General features: G+C 44.3%; 1 protein-coding gene and 3 pseudogenes across 4 annotated transcripts in view; 3 read left to right on the top strand and 1 right to left on the bottom strand.

Annotated features, from left to right (window-relative positions):
* CNOT10 (CCR4-NOT transcription complex subunit 10) overlaps positions 1-21,236 on the bottom strand; it is a 105,336-nt gene that overhangs the window by 34,226 nt on the left and 49,874 nt on the right. For all 4 annotated transcript variants that reach the window (XM_003930920.2, XM_074405926.1, XM_074405928.1 and 1 more), the window contains 3 exons: positions 14,493-14,614; positions 13,076-13,252; positions 8,996-9,076 (listed from right to left, as the gene is read on the bottom strand). In XM_003930920.2, the coding sequence (XP_003930969.1) occupies positions 8,996-9,076; positions 13,076-13,252; positions 14,493-14,614 (380 nt within the window). The remainder of the gene's footprint in view (positions 1-8,995; positions 9,077-13,075; positions 13,253-14,492; positions 14,615-21,236) is intronic.
* LOC104651834 (high mobility group protein HMG-I/HMG-Y-like) lies at positions 1,529-1,982 on the top strand (annotated as a pseudogene).
* LOC141585733 (small ribosomal subunit protein uS19 pseudogene) lies at positions 15,218-16,298 on the top strand (annotated as a pseudogene).
* LOC141585732 (small ribosomal subunit protein uS19 pseudogene) lies at positions 17,094-17,978 on the top strand (annotated as a pseudogene).

Genomic DNA, 21,236 nt, shown 5'->3' with positions numbered 1-21,236 from the left:
CCAGCTACTTAGGAGGCTGAGGCAGGAGAATTGCCTGAGCCCAGGAGGCGGAGGTTGCGGTGAGCCGAGATCGCGCCACTGCACTCCAGCCTGGGTAACAAGAGTGAAACTCCGTCTCAAAAAAAAAAAAAAAAAAAAAAAGAAGAAACAAAAATATTTTGAGATTCATCCATGTTAACTTGTGCATTGGTTTTGGTTTCTCTTTTCTTTCTTTTTTTTTTTTTTGAGATAAGAGTTTTGCTCTTGTCGCCCAGGCTGGAGAGCAATGGCACAATCTTGGCTCACTACAACCTCCGCCTCTGGGTCCAAGTGATTCTCCTGCCAAGGTCTCCCGAGTAGCTGGGATTACAGGTGTCTGCAACCATGCCCAGCTAATTTTTGTATTTTTAGGAGAGATAGGGTATCGTCATGTTGGCCAGACTGATCTCAAACTCCTGACCTTGTGATCCAACCACCTCGGCCTCCCAAAGTGCTAGGATTACAGGCATGAGCCACTGCGTCTGGCTTGGTTTTGGTTTTTTTGAAAGGTCTCATTTTGTCACCCAGGTTGGAGTGCATCGGTGCAACCTCAGCTCACTGCAGCCTCAAACCTAAGGGCTCAGGTGATCCTCCCACCTCAACCTCCTGAGCAGCTGCAACTATAGGAGTGCACCACTATGCCTGGCCAATTTTTTATACAGATGGGGCTTCACCATGTTGCCCATGCTTGTTTCAAACTCCTGGACTCAAGCAATCTGCCTGCCTGGGCCTCCCACTGTGTTGGGATTACAGGCATGAGCCACTGTGCCCGACCTCACTGGTTCTTCCCTATAGCTGAGTAGTATTCCAAAATACAAGTGTAATACAACTTAGTTATCCATTCTGTTACTGATGAGTACCTGGGCTATGTCTAGGCTTTGTCTACCAGGAGTAAAGCTGCTATAAAATTCTTTTGTGGACAAGTTTGTTTCACGTTGGTAAATATCTAGGAACTGAATCACCTTAAAATGTCAAAGTCATAGCATTTATTTATTTATTTATTTATTTATTTTTTGAGGCGGAGTTTCGCTCTTGTTACCCAGGCTGGAGCGCAATGGCGCGATCTTGGCTCACCGCAACCTCCGCCTCCTGGGTTCAGGCAATTCTCCTGCCTCAGCCTCCTGAGTAGCTGGGATTACAGGCACACGCCACCATGCCCAGCTAATTTTTTGTATTTTTAGTAGAGACGGGGTTTCACCATGTTGACCAGGATGGTCTTGATCTCTTGACCTCGTGATCCACCCGCCTCAGCCTCCCAAAGTGCTGGGATTACAGGCTTGAGCCACTGCGCCCGGCCTTATAGCATTTATTTTATTCCAGGGCACAGAATATCAGTGTGAGTGTGTATTTCTATAATTGAATAAAACTTACGATTTCATACAGCATTGAGTGCTTCAGAAACTGATGCAAAATTCTAAAAGTGTCATTATATATACAGTTGGTGCTTGGAATCTAGAGGTTCCAAATCTGTAGATTCAACCAACTATAAATAGAAAATATTCTGTCCTCTAATTGGGACTCCCAGTTGGGGCTATTTCTGGCGCTGGCACGGCTCCAAGAAGGCCATCCCAGCCATCACTCTTCCATCTGCTCCTTAGAGAAGGGAAGATGAGCGAATCGAGCTCGAAGTCCAGCCAGCCCTTGGCCTCCAAGCAGGAAAAGGATGGCACTGGGAAACGGGGCCAGGGCAGGCCATGCAAGCAGCCTCCGGTGAGTCCCGGGACAGCGCTAGTAGGGAGTCAGAAGGAGCCCAGCGAAGTGCCAACACCTAAGACCAAAGGGAAGCAAACACAAGGGTGCTGCCAAGACCCGGAAAACCACCACAACTCCAGGAAGGAAACCAAGGGGCAGACCCAAAAAACTGGAGGAGGAAGAGGAGGACATCTCGCAGGAGTCCTCAGAGAAAGAGCAGTGACCATACATGCCGCCTGCTCCTCACTGGAGGAGCAGCTTCCTTCTGGACTGGACAGCTTTGCTCCACTCCCACTGCCCCTACCCCTTCCCCAGGCCCACCAACACCACCGCCTCCGGCTGCCACCCCCATCTTCCACCTGCGCCCTCACCACCACACTACACGGCACACCGGCCAATGCAGTGCCCCCACGGGCTGAGTGGGGAGCAGTTTTCCCCTGGCCTCAGTTCCCAGCTCCCCCGCCAACCCATGCATACACACATGCCCTCCTGGACAAGGCTAAAATCCCACTTAGCTGCACCCTGCACCTGCTGTGTCCCCACTCCCTTGGTGATGGGGACATTGCTCTCTGGGCTTTTGGATTGGGGGCGCCCTCTCTGCTCCTCTACTGTTCCCTCTGGCTTCCCATAGTGGGGCCTGGGAGGGTTCCCCTGGCCTTAAAAGGGGCCCAAACCCCATCTCATCCTGGCATGCCCTACTCCACTGCCCTGGCAGCAGCAGGTGTGGCCAATGGAGGGGGAGCTGGCCCCCAAAATTCCCCCAAACTGTCTTTGTCACCACATAGGGCTCACACCTTTCATCCTTCCCCACCTTCCCTAGTCCCTCCACTAGGTTGAACAGCCCCCTTTGGCTACAGAAGGCAGGAGGGGAATGAGTCTCCTACACCCTTTTCACTGTGGTCCCAGCCCCCTGGCACTCTGCCTGGGATCTGAATATATATTATGGTGATGGAGATGCAGTCACTTATTGTCCAGATGAGGCCCATGTGCCCTGTGGCTACCACCTGAGATGGGCTGGAGCTGTTCCCCCCACCCTACTTTGCTTCTGCCACTCGGCCATTTCCCCCTCCTCAGAAGGGGCACCAATAACAAGGAGCTCACCCTGCCCACTCCCAACCCTCCTGCTCCTCCCTGCCCCTCAAAGTTCTGGTTCCATTTTTCCTCTGTTCACAAACTACCTCTGGACAGTTGTGTTGTTTTTTTGTTCAATGTTCCATTCTTTGACATCCATCATTGCTGCTGCTATCAGCGACAAATGTTCATCCTCATTGCCTCCTGTTCTGCCCATGATACCCTATCCCAAGATACTCTTCATGGGGAAGAGGGGCTGGGGCATGGCAGGCTGGGTGACCGACTACCCCAGTCCCAGGGAAGGTGGGGCCCTGCCCCTTGGATGCTGCAGCAGAGTGAGCAAGGGGGCTCAAATCGACCCTAAAGGGTATAGGGGCCACCTCCTCCCCCTGTTCTGTCAGGGAGGGGTAGCCATGATTTGTTCCAGCCTGGGGCTCCCCCTCTGGTTTCCTAGTTGCAGTTACTTGAATAAAAAATATCCTTTTCTGGGGAAAAAAATATATATATATAAAATATAAAAATAATAAAAAAATCAGACCGGGCGTGGTGGCTCACGCCTATAATCCCAGCACTTTGGGAGGCCAAGGCGGGTGGATCACGAGGTCAAGAGATTGAGACCATCTTGGTCAGCAAGGTGAAACCCCGTCTCTACTAAAAACACAAAAATTAGCCGGGCATGGTGGTGCACGCCTGTAGTCCCAGCTACTCAGGAGGCTGAGGCAGGAGAATTGCCTGAACCCAGGAGGCGGAGGTTGCGGTGAGCCGAGATCGTGCCATTGCACTCCAGCCTGGGTAACAACAGCGAAACTCCGTCTCAAAAAAAAAAAAAAATTAATAATAAAAAAATCACACAACAATTTTTTAAAAAGCTAAAAACTAATACAGTATGACAGCTATTTATCTGGCATATATAGGGCACTAGGTAGTATAAGAACTTTAAAGATGATTTAAAGTTTATGAGAGAAGGAGAAGGCTGAGCGCGGTGGCTCACGCCTGTAATCTCAGCACTTTGGGAGGCCAAGATAGGCAGATCACTTGAGGCCATGAGTTCAATACCAGCCTGGCCAACATGGCGAAACCCTGTCTCTATTAATACAAAAATTAGCTGGGTATGGTGGTGCATGCCTGAAATCCCAGTTACTTGGGAGCCTGAAGCAGGAGAATTGCTGAGGGAGAAGTTGCAGTGAGCCAAGATCACGCCATTGCACTCCAGCCTGGGCAACAAGAGCAAAACTTCATCCCAAAAAACGAATAAATCAAATAAAAATAAAGTTTATGAGTTCAGGTATGGTGGCTCACATCTGTAATCCCAGCACTTTGGGAGGCCGACGTGTGTGGATTACAAGGTCAGGAGTTCAAGTCCAGCCTGGCCAAGATGGTGAAACCCCATCTCTACTAAAAAATATAAAAATTAGCCAGGTATGGGGTGGCACTGTAGTCCCAGCTACTCGGAAGGCTGAGGCAAGAGAATCACTTGAGCTCAGGAGGTGGAGGTTGCAGTGAGCTGAGACTGAGCCCCTGCACTTTAGCCCATCCCTCCCCCCACCAAAAAAAGTATGAGAGGATATGAACAGGTTATCTGGAAATACTACAACATTTTACATAACAGACTTGAGCATCTGATGATTTTGGTATCTGTTGGGGGTCCTGAAACCAATCCCTCAAGGATACCAAAGGATGATTATATAACTTTCTTGATCCATTATATTGTATCTCTAAGATCATCTAAACCTGACAGTTAAACTGGTTAGTTGATTTCTGAGACATTTTCTTAATTTGGGGCCACGTTTTTATTTTACTTGTGAGAATATTTTTCTGAAAACTATGTTGATTTAATATAGAATCTCACAACTTCTTCAATTATTATCTGGCTTCTAAAAACATATGTGGTAACTTGGTTAGAATGAAAATTTTTTAGACTTACCTTAATTTATGTAGGAAGGGAAAAAAAAGAAAATTCTTAAGGGGCTGTGAACCCATATCATAAAAAATGGCCATTAGAAAAATCATGATAATTTATTGCATATTAGTTATGCTGGAAACAGAAAACGGGGCTTTGCATTGGTATCTTGGGTATTATTGAGCCCCAAGGGTCAAGTTTAATAGTCCATAAAAGCTAAACTATACAGTAGTCAGATTTTCAATAACCTGAAAAAGATCAGGTCAGAAATAGATGAAATCTATAAGAATTCCACAATCTAAGCCGGGCGCAGTGGCTGAAGCCTGTAATCCCAGCACTTTGGGAGGCTGAGGCGGGTGGATCACGAGGTCAGGAGATCGAGACCATCCTGGTCAACACCGTGAAACCTCGTCTCTACTTAAAATACAAAAAAATTAGCTGGGTATGGTGGTGCATGCCTGTAATCTCAGCTACTCAGGAGGCTGAGGCAGGAGAATTGCCTGAACCCAGGAGGCAGAGGTTGCGGTGAGCCGAGATCGTGCCATTGCACTCCAGCCTGGGTAACAAGAGCGAAACTCCGTCTCAAAAAAAAAAAAAAAAAAAAAAAAAAGAATTCCACAATCTTAAAACATAGTGCTCAGGCTCCTTACATTGAACACAGCTGGCTCCTGATCACAGATTTGCCCTTTAACATACCCACCTGCACTGTGAGCTTTATGGTTTTGAAAATTAAGACACAATTCTTTTACAACTCCTCCCTTCACCATTTGTCTCCACATTACCATTGCTACTATCTGGCATAGCAGTCCTGTTTATAAATCCACCCTAAAGCTCCTTCCAGCTTGTACTCTTTCCTTTCTCTCTCCCAGCTGCTCTATAAGAAAAAAATATAGATATACTAGAGAATCCATCTTTGCCTCACTTTATGATGATGGAATTCCCTATGGAAGCCTTATGCACCCTTTCACAAAAAAATGTGATATTATTTTCTCTGAAGAACACCTCCTACAATGACATACGGAAAGCAAACAGTTGTACCATGAAAGGTACAAAATTCAGGCCAGGTGCCGTGGTTCATGCCTGTAATCCCAGCACTTTGGGAGGCAGAGGTGGGTGGATCATGAGGTTAGAAGTTCGAGACTAGCTTGACCAACATGGTAAAACCCCGTTTCTACTAAAAATACAAAAATTTGCAGGGCAGCCGGGCGCGGTGGCTCAAGCCTGTAATCCCAGCACTTTGGGAGGCCAAGGTGGGTGGATCACAAGGTCAAGAGATCAAGACCATCCTGGTCAACATGGTGAAACCCCGCCTCTACTAAAAATACAAAAAAATTAGCTGGGCATGGTGGCGCATGCCTGTAATCCCAGCTACTCAAGAGGCTGAGGCAGGAGAATTGCCTGAACCCAGGAGGCGGCGGTTGCGGTGAGCCGAGATCATGCCATTGCACTCCAGTCTGGGTAACAAGAGCGAAACTCCGTCTCAAAAAAAAAAAAAAAAAAAAAAAATTTGCACGGCCTGGTGGCATGCACCTGTAATCCCAGCTACTCAGGAGGCTGAGCCAGGAGAATCGCCAGAAGCAGAGGTTGCAGTGAGCCAAGATCACACCACTTGCACTCCAGCCTGGCAACAGAGCGAGACTCTATCTCAAAAGAAAAAAAAAAAAGTACCTACAACACACACATATCAAAACAAGTATGTGATGAAAAAATAAATATTTTTAAAAAAGAAAATACCAAATATTGGTGAGGATGTAAAGAAACTGGATCAAGCCGGGTGCGGTGGCTCAAGCCTGTAATCCCAGCACTTTGGGAGGCCGAGGCGGGTGGATCACGAGGTCGAGAGATCGAGACCATCCTGGTCAACATGGTGAAACCCCGTCTTTACTAAAAATACAAAAAATTAGCTGGGCATGGTGGCACATGCATGTAATCCCAGCTACTCAGGAGGCTGAGGCAGGAGAATTGCTTGAACCCAGGAGGTGGAGGTTGCGGTGAGCCGAGATCGTGCCATTGCACTCCAGCCTGGGTAACAAGAGCAAAACTCCGTCCCAAAAAAAAAAAAAAAAAAAAAGAAACTGGATCACTCATACATTGCTGGTGGAAATGTAAAATGGTATAGTCACTGTTAAAAAGCATTTGGTAGTTTCTTAAAGTATTAAACATGTAACACATGTAACTCCCCTGCTATTCAGCACTGCTGGACATTCATCCCTGAGAGACAAAGATTTATGTGCACATAAATACCTGTCACTATTTCTAGCAGCTTTATTTGTAAATAAAACTGAAATCAAGCTAGATGTCTTACAATAGGTGAATGCTTAAACTGAGGTACATTGACACCATGGAATAATACCAATTAAAAGGAACAACTATTGATTTACTCAGCAAACTTAAATGAATTTTCCAAGAATTATACTGAATAAAAAGTCAATCCCAAAAGGTTACATACTATATGATTCCATTTATATAACATTTTTGAAAGACAAAATTATAGAAATGGAGAACAGATTAGTAGTAACCAAGGGTTAAATAAGTGGAAGTGGGTATGGCTATAAGAGGGCAATATGAGGGATCTTTTGTAGTAATGGCAATGTTCTGGGTTGGCCACAGTGGTTCACACCTATAATTCCAGTGCTTTGGGAGGCCAAGGTGACAGGATTGATTGAGGCCAGGAGTTTGAGACCAGCATGGGCAACACAGCAAGACCCAGCCTCTATAAAAAATTTTTTCAAAATTTTAAGAAATTGAATGTAATGAAGATATTGTAAAACAAACAACAAAAAAAGTTCTGTATTTTGACTGTATCAATGTCAGTATCTTGACCGTGATATTGTATTAAAGTTCTTTTTTTTGAGACAGTTTCACTCGTTACCCAGGCTGGAGTGCAATGGCACGATCTCGGCTCACCGCAACCTCCGCCTCCTGGGTTCAGGCAATTCTCCTGCCTCAGCCTCCTGTGTAGCTGGGATTACAGGCACACGCCACCATGCCCAGTTATTTTTTTGTATTTTTAGTAGCGACGGGGTTTCACCTTGTTGACCAGGATGGTCTCTATCTCCTGACCTCATGACCCACCTGCCTCGGCCTCCCAAGTGCTGGGATTACAGGCGTGGGCCTCCCAAGTGCTGGGATTACAGGCGTGAGCCACCGCGCCTGGCCCTGTATTAAAGTTCTATAAGATGTTATCTATGGGGAAACCGGGTAAAGGGTAGATTAAGTCTCTATATTATTGTTTATTTTTAGAGAGAGAGCCTTGATCTGTCATCCATACTGGAGCTTGGTGGCATAATCACGGCTCACTGCAGCCACACCCTCCAGGGCTTAAAGTGATCCTCCCACGTCAGCCTCCCAGCTACCCAGGAGGCTGAGGCAGAATTGCTTTAACTTGGGAGGCAGAGGTTGCAGTGAGCTGAGATCTTGCCATTGCACTCCGGCCTGGGCAAACAGAGCAAAACTCCATCTCAGAAAAGAAAAGAAAAGAAAAGAAAAGAAAACAGAGGTATAACTGTAGATTCCACAGACATTAAAAAGGTAAAAAAAATTATGAACAATGTTATGTTAATAGACTTGACAACATATAAAAATAAAAATTCCTTGAAAAATAAAACTTACCCAACCTGACAGAAGATGAAATACAAGATCTGAAAAGTGTTCTGTTGAACAAGTTGAATTCATTATCTAAAACTTTTCTGCAAAGAAAACCCTAGGCTAGATAGTTTGATTGGTGAATTCTATCAAATACTTATGGAAGAAGTAATACCTGTCCTTTTATTAGGTTCAGGGGTACATGTGCAGGTTTGTTATATGGTAAACTTGTGTCATGGAGGTTTGTTGTACAGATTATTTCGTCACCCAGGTACTAAGCTTAGTATGCAATAGGTATTTTTCTGACCCTCTCCTTCCTTCCACCCTCCACCCTCCAGGAGGCTCCAGTGCCTGTTGTTCCGCTTTGCGTCCACGAGTAATACCTATCTTACACAGATGCTTGCAGAAAACAGAGGAAGTAACACTTCTCAATTCATTTATATGGTCAGCATATTCCTGAAACCAAATCTGACAAAATCATTTCAAGGAAAGAAAAGTATGGACCAATTTTCCTCACGAATATAGAAGCACTTATTCCCAAGAAAATATTGACAAATCAAGTCTAAAAATTTATACAAAAGAAAATACATTCTGACCAAGTGGGGCTTATCACAAGATTGAAAGATTGGTTTAAAATTTGGCCAGTGTAATTCATCATATTAACAGTATAAACAAGATAAAAAAGAATCTGTTCAATAGATGCAATGCTAATTTTGTTTAGATACTCACTTTAAATTTTCTAATTCCTGTTTTCTCAATGGAGAAGAAGGTGGAGCTGGAATGAATTTATCTCCATCATGGCTTTTACTGCTAAAATAGAGGTAAGAGTCTTAATTACAAAAAGCCACAAGTAAATAATTGAATATAAAATTTTGTTTCCCTGTCCTTACTCCCATGTAACTTTTTACAATAAAAGTGTAAAAATTAAACAGGGCCAGGTGCAGTGGCTCAAGCCTGTAATCCCAGCACTTTTGGAGGCTGAGGCGGGCGGATCACCAGAGGTCAGCAGTTCCAGACCAGCCTGACCCAACATGTAGAAACCCCGTCTTGATGAAAAATACAAAATTAGCTGGGTGTGGTGGCGCATGCCTGTAATGCCAGCTACTCGGGAGGCCAAGACAGGAAGTGGAGGTTGCGGTAAGCCGAGATCGTGCCACTGGACTCCAACCTGGGCAACAAGAATGAAACTCCACCTCAAAAAAAAAAAAAAAAAAGAGTTAAACGATAAAAATGCTTAGTAATTTGGTAACACTAACATGTTAAAGCTATACTATATATTAGTTTCTTTCCCCAGCACACAATACTGCTTTAAAAAATCTCTAACTGGCTGGGTGTGGTGCTTCATGCCTGTAATTCTACCACTTTGAGAGGCTGAGGCAGCTGGATCGCCTGAGGTCAGGAGATCTAGGCCATCCTGGCTAACATGGTGAAACCCCATTTCTAAAAACACAAAAAATTGGCCAGATATGGTGGGGCATGCCTGTAGTCCCAGCTACTTGGGAGGCAGAGGCAGAAGAATTGTTTCAATCCCGCAAGTGGAGGTTGCAGTGAGTCGAGATCATGCCACTGTACTCCAGCCTGGGCGACAGAGTAAGATTCCATCTCGAAAACAAAACAAAACAACCCCCAAAATTAGCTAGGCCTAGTAGCAGGTGCCTGTAATCTTAGCTACCTGGGAGGCTCAGGCAGGAGAACTGCTTACAACCTGGGAGGTGGAGGCTGCAGTCAGCCAAGATCGTACCATTGTACTCTAAGCTGGGGGCGACAAGAATGAAACTTCATCTCAAAAAAAAAAGTTATCTTTACTATGAAGGAAATCACTCAAAATCTTCACACATTTCTCATTCTTCTAATTCCCCCAACCCCTCATCCCTGCCTTTTTTTGAGAGTGGGTTTTTGAGATTCTGTTGCTCAGGTTGGAGTGCAGTGTGGCATGATCATAGCTCACTGCAGCTTCAAACTCCTGGGCTCAAGCAATCCTCCCACATCAGCTTCCCAAGTAGCTGGGACTAAAGGTGCTGAGTGCCATACGCAGCTAATTTTTTTATTTCTTGTAGAGATGGGGTCTCATTACATTGCATAAGCTGGCTTTGAACTCTGGCCTCAAGCAATCCTTCAGCCTTGGTCTCCCTTAATGCTGGGATTACAGGTGTGAGCCAAGATGCCTGGCCTAAATTTTCTATAGTAAATATGTATTATTACTACAATCAAGAGAAAACACTGGGATGGGAGAAATGAGTTTAAAAATGTCATAAAAAAGCAGAATTTCCAGCTGGGCATGGTGGCTCATGCCTGCAATCTTAGCATTTTGGGAGGTGGAGGTGGGCAGATCACTTAAGGCCAGGAGTTCAAGACCAGCCTCAACAACATGGCAAATCCCTGTCTCTACTAAAAAGACAAAAATTAGCTGGGTGTAGTGGTGCTTCGCCAGTAATCCCAGGTACTTAGGAGGTTGAGGCAGAAGAACAGCTTGAGCCCGGGAGGCGGAGGTGGCAGTGAGCTGAGATTGTGCCATTGCACTCCAGCGTTGGTGACAGAGGAAGACTGTCTCAACAAACAAACAAAAAAAGAAAAAAGCAGAATTTCCTATACATAATGGTATTTGTTTTATCCTTACTAGATAAGTTCTCCCAATTTCTAAAGAGTCACATAATTTTTGTTTACTTTTAATTTTTTGAGGAGATGGGGTCTTGCTATGCTGCCCAGGCTAGACTTGAGCTCTTGGCTTCCAGCTCCCTGCCTAGATTTCCACAATTTTGAATTTATACTAAAAAACTAGAACTATACAAAAATATTCTGAAGGTTGGTGATTATAGCATATTAAGGTGATAGGCAGAGGATAATAACAAATGAGAAGCTTTAGAAGTTAAGCACTTACTTAAATAATTTTTTTGTTTTCTTTTAAGAAGTAATCTCATTTTGTAGTGCACTGGAATGATCTTGGCTCACTGCAACCGCCACCTCCCGGGTTCAAGGGATTCACTTGCCTCAGCCTTTCCAGTAGCTGGGATTATAGGTGCCCACCACCATGCCTGGCTAATTTTTGTATTTTTAATAGAGATGGGGTTTCACCAGGTTGGCCAAGCTGGTCTTAAACTCCTGACGTCAAGTGATCCCACCACCTCACCTGGCCAAAGTTTTTTATTATTTTTTGAGACAGAGTTTCGCTCTTGTTGTCCAGGCTGAAATGCAATGGCACTACCTAAACTCACTGCAAACTCCACCTCCCCGGTTCAAGTGATTCTCCTGCCTCAGCCTCCTGAGTAGCTGGGATTACAGACATGTGCCACCACACCAGGCTAATTTTATAATTTTAGTAGAGATGAGGTTATTCCATGTTGGTAGGATGGTCTCAAACTCCTGACGTCAGGTGATCTGCCTGCCTCGGCCTTCCAAAGTTCTGAGATTACAGGCGTGAGCCACTGTGCCTGGCCAATTTTTTTTTTTTTTAGCTGTCTGACAACAGGACTTTTTTTTTGAGACGGAGTTTCACTCTTGTTACCCAGGCTGGAGTGCAATGGCGCGATCTTGGCTCACCGCAACCTCCGCCTCCTGGGTTCAGGCAATTCTCCTGCCTCAGCCTCCTGAGTAGCCGAGATTACAGGCATGTGCCACCATGCCCAGCTAATGTTTTGTATTTTTAGTAGAGACGGGGTTTCACCATGTTGACCAGGATGGTCTCAATCTCTTGACGTCGTGATCCACCCGCCTCGGCCTCCCAAAGTGCTGGGATTACAGGCTTGAGCCACCGCGCCCGGCACAACAGGACTTTTTGTTGTTGTTGTTGTTTTGTTTTTGTTTTTAAAGATGGGGTTTTGCCATGTTGGCCTGGCTGGTCTTGAACTCCTGACCTCAGGTGATCCACCTGCCTCGGCCTCCCAAAGTGCTGATTACAGGCGTAAGCCACCGTGCCTGGCCGATAACAGGACTTCTTACAAACATCCCTCCTGTCAATGAAAAGCTGCTACTTTCTTTCTTTCTTTCTTTTTTTTTTTTTTTTTGAGACGGAGTTTCGCTCTGGTTACCCAGGCTGGAGTGCAATGGCGCGATCTCGGCTCACCGCAACCTCTGCCTCCTGGGTTCAGGCAATTCTCCTGCCTCAGCCTCCCTAGTAGCTGGGACTACAGGCACGTGCCACCATGCCCAGCTAATTTTTTTGTATTTTTAGTAGAGACGGGGTTTCACCATGTTGACCAGGATGGTCTCGATCTCTTGACCTCGTGATCCACCCGCCTCGGCCTCCCAAAGTGCTGGGATTACAGGCTTGAGCCACCGCGCCCGGCCTCTTTTTTTTTTTTTAGACAAAGTCTCACTCTGTTGCCAAGGCTGGGGTGCAGTGGCACAATCTTGGTTCACTGCAACCTCCTGTGTTCAAGGGATTCTCTTGCCTCAGTCTATAGAATAGCTGGGATTACAGGTGCCCACCACCACACCCAGCTAATTTTTTGTATTTTTACTAGAGACAGGATTTCACCATGTTGGCCAGGCTGGTCTCAAACTCATGACCTCAAGGGATCCGCCTACCTCAGCCTCCCAAAGTGTTGGGATTACAGGAGTGAACCACCGCACCAAAGCTGCTACTTTCTACTTTTTTTTTTTTTTTCAAGGATCTCTCCTAGCTTAGCCTTCACCTTATTTCTCTCTTCCAGAAAGACTAGGAATATAAATACTTTTCCTTCCTGTTATACAAAACAGAGAATTTCAGAAATTTAGTCTGAAGATTTTAGGAATTTACTTTAAAAAACAAAAGGGCTTACTAAAGAAGTCCTGAAAGGATTTTGCCAAGGGTGATCACAAGGATTAGAATACCTGCAAGTTTCACTGCTTTCGCTGCTCTCTGTGTTCCCACCTAATTGATTACTATTTTTAGACCCATTTTCCTGCTTTGGATCTTGCTGTTCCTCAGGTAGCAGCAACAAGGCATTTCTGAGACATATGGCTGCAAACTCCATACTGGCTACAGGAATGGCCGAAGACTGCCCATCACTTAAAAGAACAAAACCAAATTAGCTAAGTGGATAAAAAATTTTAAAAGAAGACTTTTTATTATAAGGAATAAAACCAACAGATTGTAAAAGAAAGTTTTGCCTTTTGATAGGTAGAAATTTTAATATAATCCATTATAAAAGAACACTAAAGAACCTAAATCCTGAGTATAGGCTATAAACAGTATGGGTTGCAAGTATACAAATTATGTATACTGTGTCTCTATGAATGAGACCGAGGAGAGACAATTTGATGTCTATCTACAATGTTAATGTTAACATACTAGAGAAACTGCAGACAAAGGCAACTGTAATGAGGGCCATGACAGGTTTATTAAGAATGGGATTGGAGGGAAGAAAACAGATTTTCACGTTTGAGGCTTACTTTGGTTGATACTTGCTTTCAAAAATGCCTCTATACACTTAAACAGCAACTCTACCTTTGATCTGATAATTTCAATGACATTTTATACAACTTTCTGTTGGTCTGATATACTCAAACAGAATCTATATTAGGGAAAAATAAACTTTTGAAAAGTAGTAACAATGTTGAAATTGCTTTAAAATTTTGAAATGCTTTATTATAATAGCCTTTAAAAAATATTCCTGCATTATAGTTGATCTAAATTAAGACCATATTGTGTATCAGATGTTTTTTAAATTTTGGAATAATTTTTAAATGGTAGAGATTTTCTCCTTTGACAAAAACAAATTAGGGCCGCTAATTCTTTGCAAAGTCTGACACTTTACAAATAATGGCAATTTCAAATTATCAAATGATGATTGTACCTGTGACAGCTTCTATACTGCTTTGGTTGCTTTATGTTTTAACACACTTGTTTTCTCCTAATACTAAGAATTCACTTTCACGTATTTTCAGTCCTAGAGACTATAAAAAAAATACCTAAATGAAAAGTACAAATGATAACCAAAACTACATAAAAAGGAGATACCAAGATGCCCTCTTCTGGATATTCTTAATAATGGCACTGAATAGACTAGGGTTTCCTAGGCCATCAATAATTGCAGCACCCATGGATGTAATAAACCAAAATCACGTTAGATAACATTCACTATGGACCTATATATACGTGAGGGTCTGTTTGTTGAAACAGCAATAAAACCTAGTTAGAAAGTGGTTCCTCCTAAGCAATGATAAATCCTAAGCATACTTTAATATATAAGTAATATCGTGTAAACCAGTTTTAAATATGTATACTTTTTCTTTGCAAAATACTTACTTATAAACAGTATTCTGTATAGACTGTGATGCCAAAACTATTTTACGATGATAACCTTGACCAACAATAGACTGTACAATTCCTTTTTTGCTGGGAAGGCCTTTAGTTTCTTGTTCAGAAGTCTACAAAATACAAATAATTTCCAATAAACTTAAAGAGAATTTTAAGATAATGGTATAAAAAATAAGGAAATACCTCTCACAATTACCCTAAATTTAAGAAAGTTCTTAAAATCAGTGAGGATTTTTTTGTTGACAATGGAAACCTCTTTGGTATTAGTGGAAAAAGTACATAAGGCTGAAAATCTGGAATATGTGCTACTTTTTTTTTTTTTTTTAGGCAGAGTCTCAACTCTGTCGCCCAGGCTGGAAAGCAGTGGTGCGATCTTGGCTTGCTGCAACCTCTGCCTCCCAGGTTCAAGCGATTTTCCTGCCCCAGCCTCCGGAGTAATGAAATTACAGGTGCACGCCACCACATCGGCTAATTTTTATATTTTTAGTAGAGACGGGGTTTCACCGTGTTAGCTAGGATGGTCTCGATCTCCTGACCTCGTGATCCACCCATCTTGGCCTCCAAAGTGCTGGGATTACAGGCGTGAGCCACTGTGTCCGGCCACTACATTTTGTTTACATCGGATTGGAGAAAATTCTAAGAGCAAAATCCAATTCATTTATGACCCAATAATTTATTTAGAATAATTTAGATTATTCTATACCCACATTACCATGCTACATATTACAGGTACTTTGACACCAGAGTAAGGAAAAGAAGAGAGCCCAAAACACAGTGTAAAAGAAAAGGACGGCCAGGCGTGGTGGCTCACACCCTTAATTGCAGCACTTTGTGATGCCGAGGCAGGCGGATCACGAGGTCAGCGGTTCAAGACTAATCTGACCAACATGGTGAAACCCTGTCTCTACTAAAAATACAAAACTTAGTCGGGGGTGATGGCATGCACCTGTAATCCCAGCTACTCAGGAGGCTGAGACAGAAGAATCACTTGAACTCGGAAGGCGGAGGGTGTGGTGAATAGAGATCGCACTACTGCGCTCCAGCCTGGGTGACAGAGCAAGACTCTGTCTCAAACAAAGCAAAGCAAAACAAAACAAAACAAAACAAAACAAAACAAGAGTAGTCTTTTCTGAGGATCCGGCAAGAACGGCAGAGGTAAAGCACAAAAAGCGGACCTTCTGCAAGTTCACCTACCACGGCGTGAACGTGCGCCAGCTGCTGGACATGCCTACGAGCTGCTGATGCAGCTGTACTGGGCGCGCCAGCGGCAGAACCCGGGCCTGAGGCGGAAGCAGCACTTGTTGCTGAAGCGCCTGCGCAATGCCACGAAGGCGGCACCGCCCATAGAGCCGGAAGTGTCGAAGGCGGAAGTGGTCCCGCGCAGGAAGGATGTGATCATCCTGTCCAAGATGGTGGACAGTATGGTGGGCGTCTACAACTGCAAGACCTTCAGCCACGTGGAGATCAAGCCGGAGATGATTGGCCACTACCTGGGCAAGTTCTCCATCACCTGCGAGCCCGTGAAGCACCGCCGGCTGGGCACTGGGGCTACCCACTCTTCCCGCTTCATCTCACTCAAGTAGTGGCTCTGCTAATAAAGGTACACAGAGCTCCAAAAAGGAAAAAAAAAAAAAAAAGCCGGGAAGAAGCTCCACTTCCTAAAACACAGATAATTTCCTTTTTTACTCAAAGTATTAACTAAATTGTCAACAACATATAAACTTTAGTAAGTTGTACATGGTAAAAGTTTACATGAACACAATTCTTGCTTTCCAGGAAATTAAAATGCCCAAACCAAATGAATAAACATTAAAGTGAAACTAATGGCCTGGTGCCGTGGCTCATGCCTGTAATCCCAACACTTTGGGAGGCTGGCGCGGGCAGGTCACGAGGTCAAGAGATCAAGACCATCTTGGCCAACATGGTGAAATCCCTTATCTACTAAAAATACAAAAAATTAGCTGGGCGTGGTGGTGTGCGCCTGTAGTCCTAGCTACTCAGGAGGCTGAGGCAGGAGAATCACCTGAACCGGGGAGGCAGAGATGGTGCTACTGCACTCCAGCCTGGTGACAGAGAGACTCTGTCCCCCCCAAAAAATAAAGTGAAAATAATAAAAGCAGTTACACAACACAGTAGTTGACGATATCTGATTAAGATTATTATCTCACTATAGAGCTCACAGTGATAATTTCATTTATCGTCCCCCTTCATTCTGAGTCTCTAATTTGGCTGGGCGCAGTAGCTCATGCCTGTAATCCCAGCCCTTTGTGAAAATGAGGCAGGAGGATCGCTTGAAACTAGGAGTTTGAGACAAGCCTGGGCAACAAAGCGAGACCCTGCATCTACCTTTTCCTTTTGTCCTTTTAATGAAATTTTTATTGATTTTTAATTTTTGTATTTTTAGTAGAGACAGGGTTTCACTATGTTGGTCAGACTAGTCTTAAACCCCTGACCTTGTGATCTACCTGCCTCGGCTTCACAAAGTGCTGGGATTACAGGTGTGAGCCACTGAGCCTGGACTCCCTTTTCTTTTACACTGTATATCGGGCTCTCTTTTTTTCCTTACTCTGGTGTTAAAGTACCTGTAATATGTGGCATGGTAGTGGAGATACAGCATTTTCTAAATTATTTTAAATAAATTATCAGGTCATAATTTAATTGGATTTAACTCTTAGAATTTTCTCCAATCTCATGTAAACAAAAAGTAGCCAGGCGCAGTGGCTCATGCCTGTAATCCCAGCTACTTGTTAGGCTGAGGCAGGAAAATCACTTGAACCCGGGAGATAGAGGTTGCAATGAACCGAGATCGCATCACTGCACTCCAGCCTGGGTGACAGAGCAAGACTCTTTCTCGAAAAACAAAACGAAACAAAACAAAACAGAGTAGTCTTTTCTGAGGATCCGGCAAGAACGGCAGAGGTAAAGCACAAAAAGCGGACCTTCTGCAAGTTCACCTACCACGGCGTGAACGTGCGCCAGCTGCTGGACATGCCTACGAGCTGCTAACGCAGCTGTACAGGGCGCGCCAGCAGCAGCGGCTGAACCCGTGCCTGAGGCGGAAGCAGCACTTGTTGCTGAAGCGCCTGCGCAATGCCACGAAGGCGGCACCGCCCATAGAGGAGCCGGAAGTGTCGAAGGCGGAAGTGGTCCCGCGCAGGAAGGACGTGATCATCCTGTCCAAGATGGTGGGCAGTACGGTGGGCGTCTACAACGGCAAGACCTTCAGCCACGTGGAGATCAAGCCGGAGATGATTGGCCACTACCTGGGCAAGTTCTCCATCACCTACAAGGCCGTGAAGCACGGCCGGTCGCGCACTGGGGCCACCCACTCGTCCTGCTTCATCTCCCTCAAGTAGTGGCTCTGCTAATAAAGGCACACAGAGCTCCAAAAACGAAAAAAAAAAAAAAAAAAAAAAAAAAGCCGGGAAGAAGCTCCACTTCCTAAAACACAGATAATTTCCTTCTTTACTCAAAGTATTAATTAAGTTGTCAACAACATATACACTTAAGCTGTACAAAGCAAAAAGTTACATGAACACAATTCTCGCCTTCTAGATTAAGTTCCCCAAACCAAATGAATAAACATTAAAGTGAAAATAATAAAAGCAATTACACAACATAGTACGTTAAGATACCTGATTAAGATATATTATCTCACTACAGAGCTCACAGTGATAATTTCATTTATCATCCCCCTTCATTCTAAGCCTCTAATTTGGCTGGGCGCAGTGGCTCTCATGCCTGTAATCCCAGCCCTTTGGGAAACTGAGGCAGGAGGATCGCTTGAAACCAGGAGTTCGAGACCAGCCTGGGCAACACAGTGAGACCCTGTATCTACGTTTTTCTTTTGCCCTTGTCTAAAAAAATTTTTTTTTAATTTTTGAGATGGTATCTCGCTCTGTTGCCCAGGCTGGAGTGCAGTGGCACGATCTCAGCTCACTGCAACCTCTGCCTCCTGGGTTCAAGTGATACTCCTGCCTCAGCCTTCCGAGTAGCTGAGACTACAGGTGTGTGCCCCTATGCCCAGCTAATGTTTTGGATTTTTAGTAGAGTCGGTTTCATCGTGTTAGCCAGGATGGTCTCAAACTCCTGACCTCTTGATCTGCCTGCCTTAGCCTCCCAAGGTGCTGGGATTACAGGCATGAGCCACCACACCCGGCTGCCCTTTCTTTTTTTTTTTTTTTTTTCTTTTCTGAGACGGAGTTTCGCTCTTGTTACCCAGGCTGGGGTGCAATGGCACGATCTCGGCTCACCGCAACCTCCACCTCCTGGATTCAGGCAATTCTCCTGCCTCAGCCTCCTGAATAGCTGGGATTACAGGCACACGCCACCATGCCCAGCTAATTTTTTGTATTTTTGGTAGAGACAGGGTTTCACCAAGTTGACCAGGATGGTCTCGATCTCTTGACCTCGTGATCCACCCGCCTCGGCCTCCCAAAGTGCTGGAATTACAGGCTTGAGCCACCGCGCCCGGCCTTGCCCTTTCTTTTTTTTAAAGACAAGGTCTGGCTCTGTCACTCAGGCTGGAGTACAGTGGCATGATCTCAGCTCACTGCAACCTCTGCTTCCTGGGCTCAAGTATCCTCCCACTTCAGCCTCCCATGTAGCTGAGACTACTGGTACAGGTGCATGCCACCACGACTAGCTAATTTTTATATTACCTTTTTTTAGAGACAGAGTTTTGCCAAGTCTCTGTTGCCCAGGCTGGAGTGCAGTGGTGCAGTGTTCGCTCACTGCAACCCCTACCTCCTGGGTTCAAGCGACTCTCTTGTCTCAGTCTCCTGAGTAGCTAGGATTACAGGCACCTGTCACTATACCTGGCTAATTTTTGTATTTTTAGAAGAGACAGGATTTCACCATTTTGGCCAGGTTGGTCTCAAACTTCTGACCTCAAGTGATCCACCTGCCTCAGCCTCCCAAAGTGCTGAGATTACAGATGTGAGCTACCACGCCCGGCCAGGAAAAATGTTTTTTTATTTAAAAAAAGAAAAAAAAAAATCCTGGTCAACATGGTGAAACCCCATCTCTACTAAAAATACAAAAAAATTAGCTGGGCATGGTGGCACGTGCCTGTAATCCCAGCTGCTCAGGAGGCTGAGGCAGGAGAATTGCCTGAACCCAGGAGGCGGAAGTTGCGGTGAGCCGAGATCGTGCCATTTCCAGCCTGGGTAACAAGAGCGAAACTCCGTCTCAAAACAACAACAACAAAAAACTAAGCTGGCCATGGTGGCTTGAATCTATAATCCCAGCACTTTGGGAGACCGAGGCGGATGATTGCTTGAAACTCCATCTGTACAAAGAAATATGAAAATTAGCCAAGTGTGGTCGTGCATGCCTATAGTCCCAGCTACTAGGGAAGCTGAGGTGGAAAGATTGACACCACGGAGGTCGAGGCTGCAGTGAGCCATGATCACGCCACTGCACTCCAGCCTAAATGACAGAATGAGACTCTGTCTCAAAAATAAAATAAAACACGTCTCTAATTTACTTGCAGGTGGAATCCCAACTAGCTATCTTACAATGACATTCAATTTCTCACATACTGGAACAATCTGGAGTTAATCAATATGAATTTGCAAAACTAATCTCTGCCCTGCAAAAAGTCTTTTCTCTAAACATAAATGTTTCTTTACTGTTACTTACTGCTCCCGAACATAACTTATATTATAGTTGCACTTCCATATATGACTTTTTTTTTTTTTTTTGAGACGGAGTTTCGCTCTTGTTACCCAGGCTGGAGTGCAATGGCGCGATCTTGGCTCACCGCAACCTCCGCCTCCTGGGTTCAGGCAAGTCTCCTGCCTCAGCCTCCTGAGTAGCTGGGATTACAGGCACGCACCACCATGCCCAGCTAACTTTTTGTATTTTTAGTAGAGACGGGGTTTCACTATGTTGACTGGGATGGTCTCGATCTCTTGACCTCGTGATCCACCCGCCTCGGCCTCCCAAAGTGCTGGGATTACAGGCTTGAGCCACCGCGCCCGGCCCATATATGACTTTTAATAAAGAATATACTACACAGTGCTAAACATACAATAATACAAAAATAAAACCGCTCTGATCAAAACTAATTGTGTCTAGAGAAGGCCATGCAATATTAATGAAAAAGTGGACATTCTAAACCATTCTTGGGAGGACTTCTGTTCTGACTTCTTTTCCTAGTTGTGGTGACAATTTTATAGTGAATCATCCATAATGTCTTCTCCTATTGCTAAGGCCATAAAAAATGATCCAAATGGCTAGATCTGAAGATGGAACAGATGAAAACAAACTGGCCCGTGATGGAATGGGACTAAAAACTTACAATAATAATCCATACCTTCAATCCCTAATAGCCAGAAGGTGTGCCAGATCAAGATCAGTTTTAAGGTAAAAGGATCATCATAATTAAAATATTGGGACTATTTTTGTTTAGCAAATCTTTTCCCATATATTATACACTGCCCAGGTAAATATAAGCCTTGCCTCTGCCAAGTCTGAAATAACATGTACCAGATATACAGGACAAAATGACCTCCTTAACATAAACAAGTAAACAATTTTTTTAATCCAAAATAAATTTATTTCTGAAGTTACAAACTGCTTTTTTCAGCATACCTCCTTTCCTGACTAAATAAAACAAATTTTATGAAATTTTATTTGGAGTTTACAGTTACTCCTATTGGGATTTGTCCTCTGATTTTATTAGTGTTTTGGGCTTGTTTTTATTGTTTTTTTAGGTTACCCCAAAGT

The sequence above is a fragment of the Saimiri boliviensis genome, chromosome 9, assembly GCF_048565385.1.
Source record: "Saimiri boliviensis isolate mSaiBol1 chromosome 9, mSaiBol1.pri, whole genome shotgun sequence".
In the NCBI taxonomy this organism is placed as follows: domain Eukaryota; kingdom Metazoa; phylum Chordata; class Mammalia; order Primates; family Cebidae; genus Saimiri; species Saimiri boliviensis.
The sequence above is the reverse complement of the archived record's forward strand: the minus strand, read 5'-3'. Positions and strand labels throughout refer to the sequence as shown.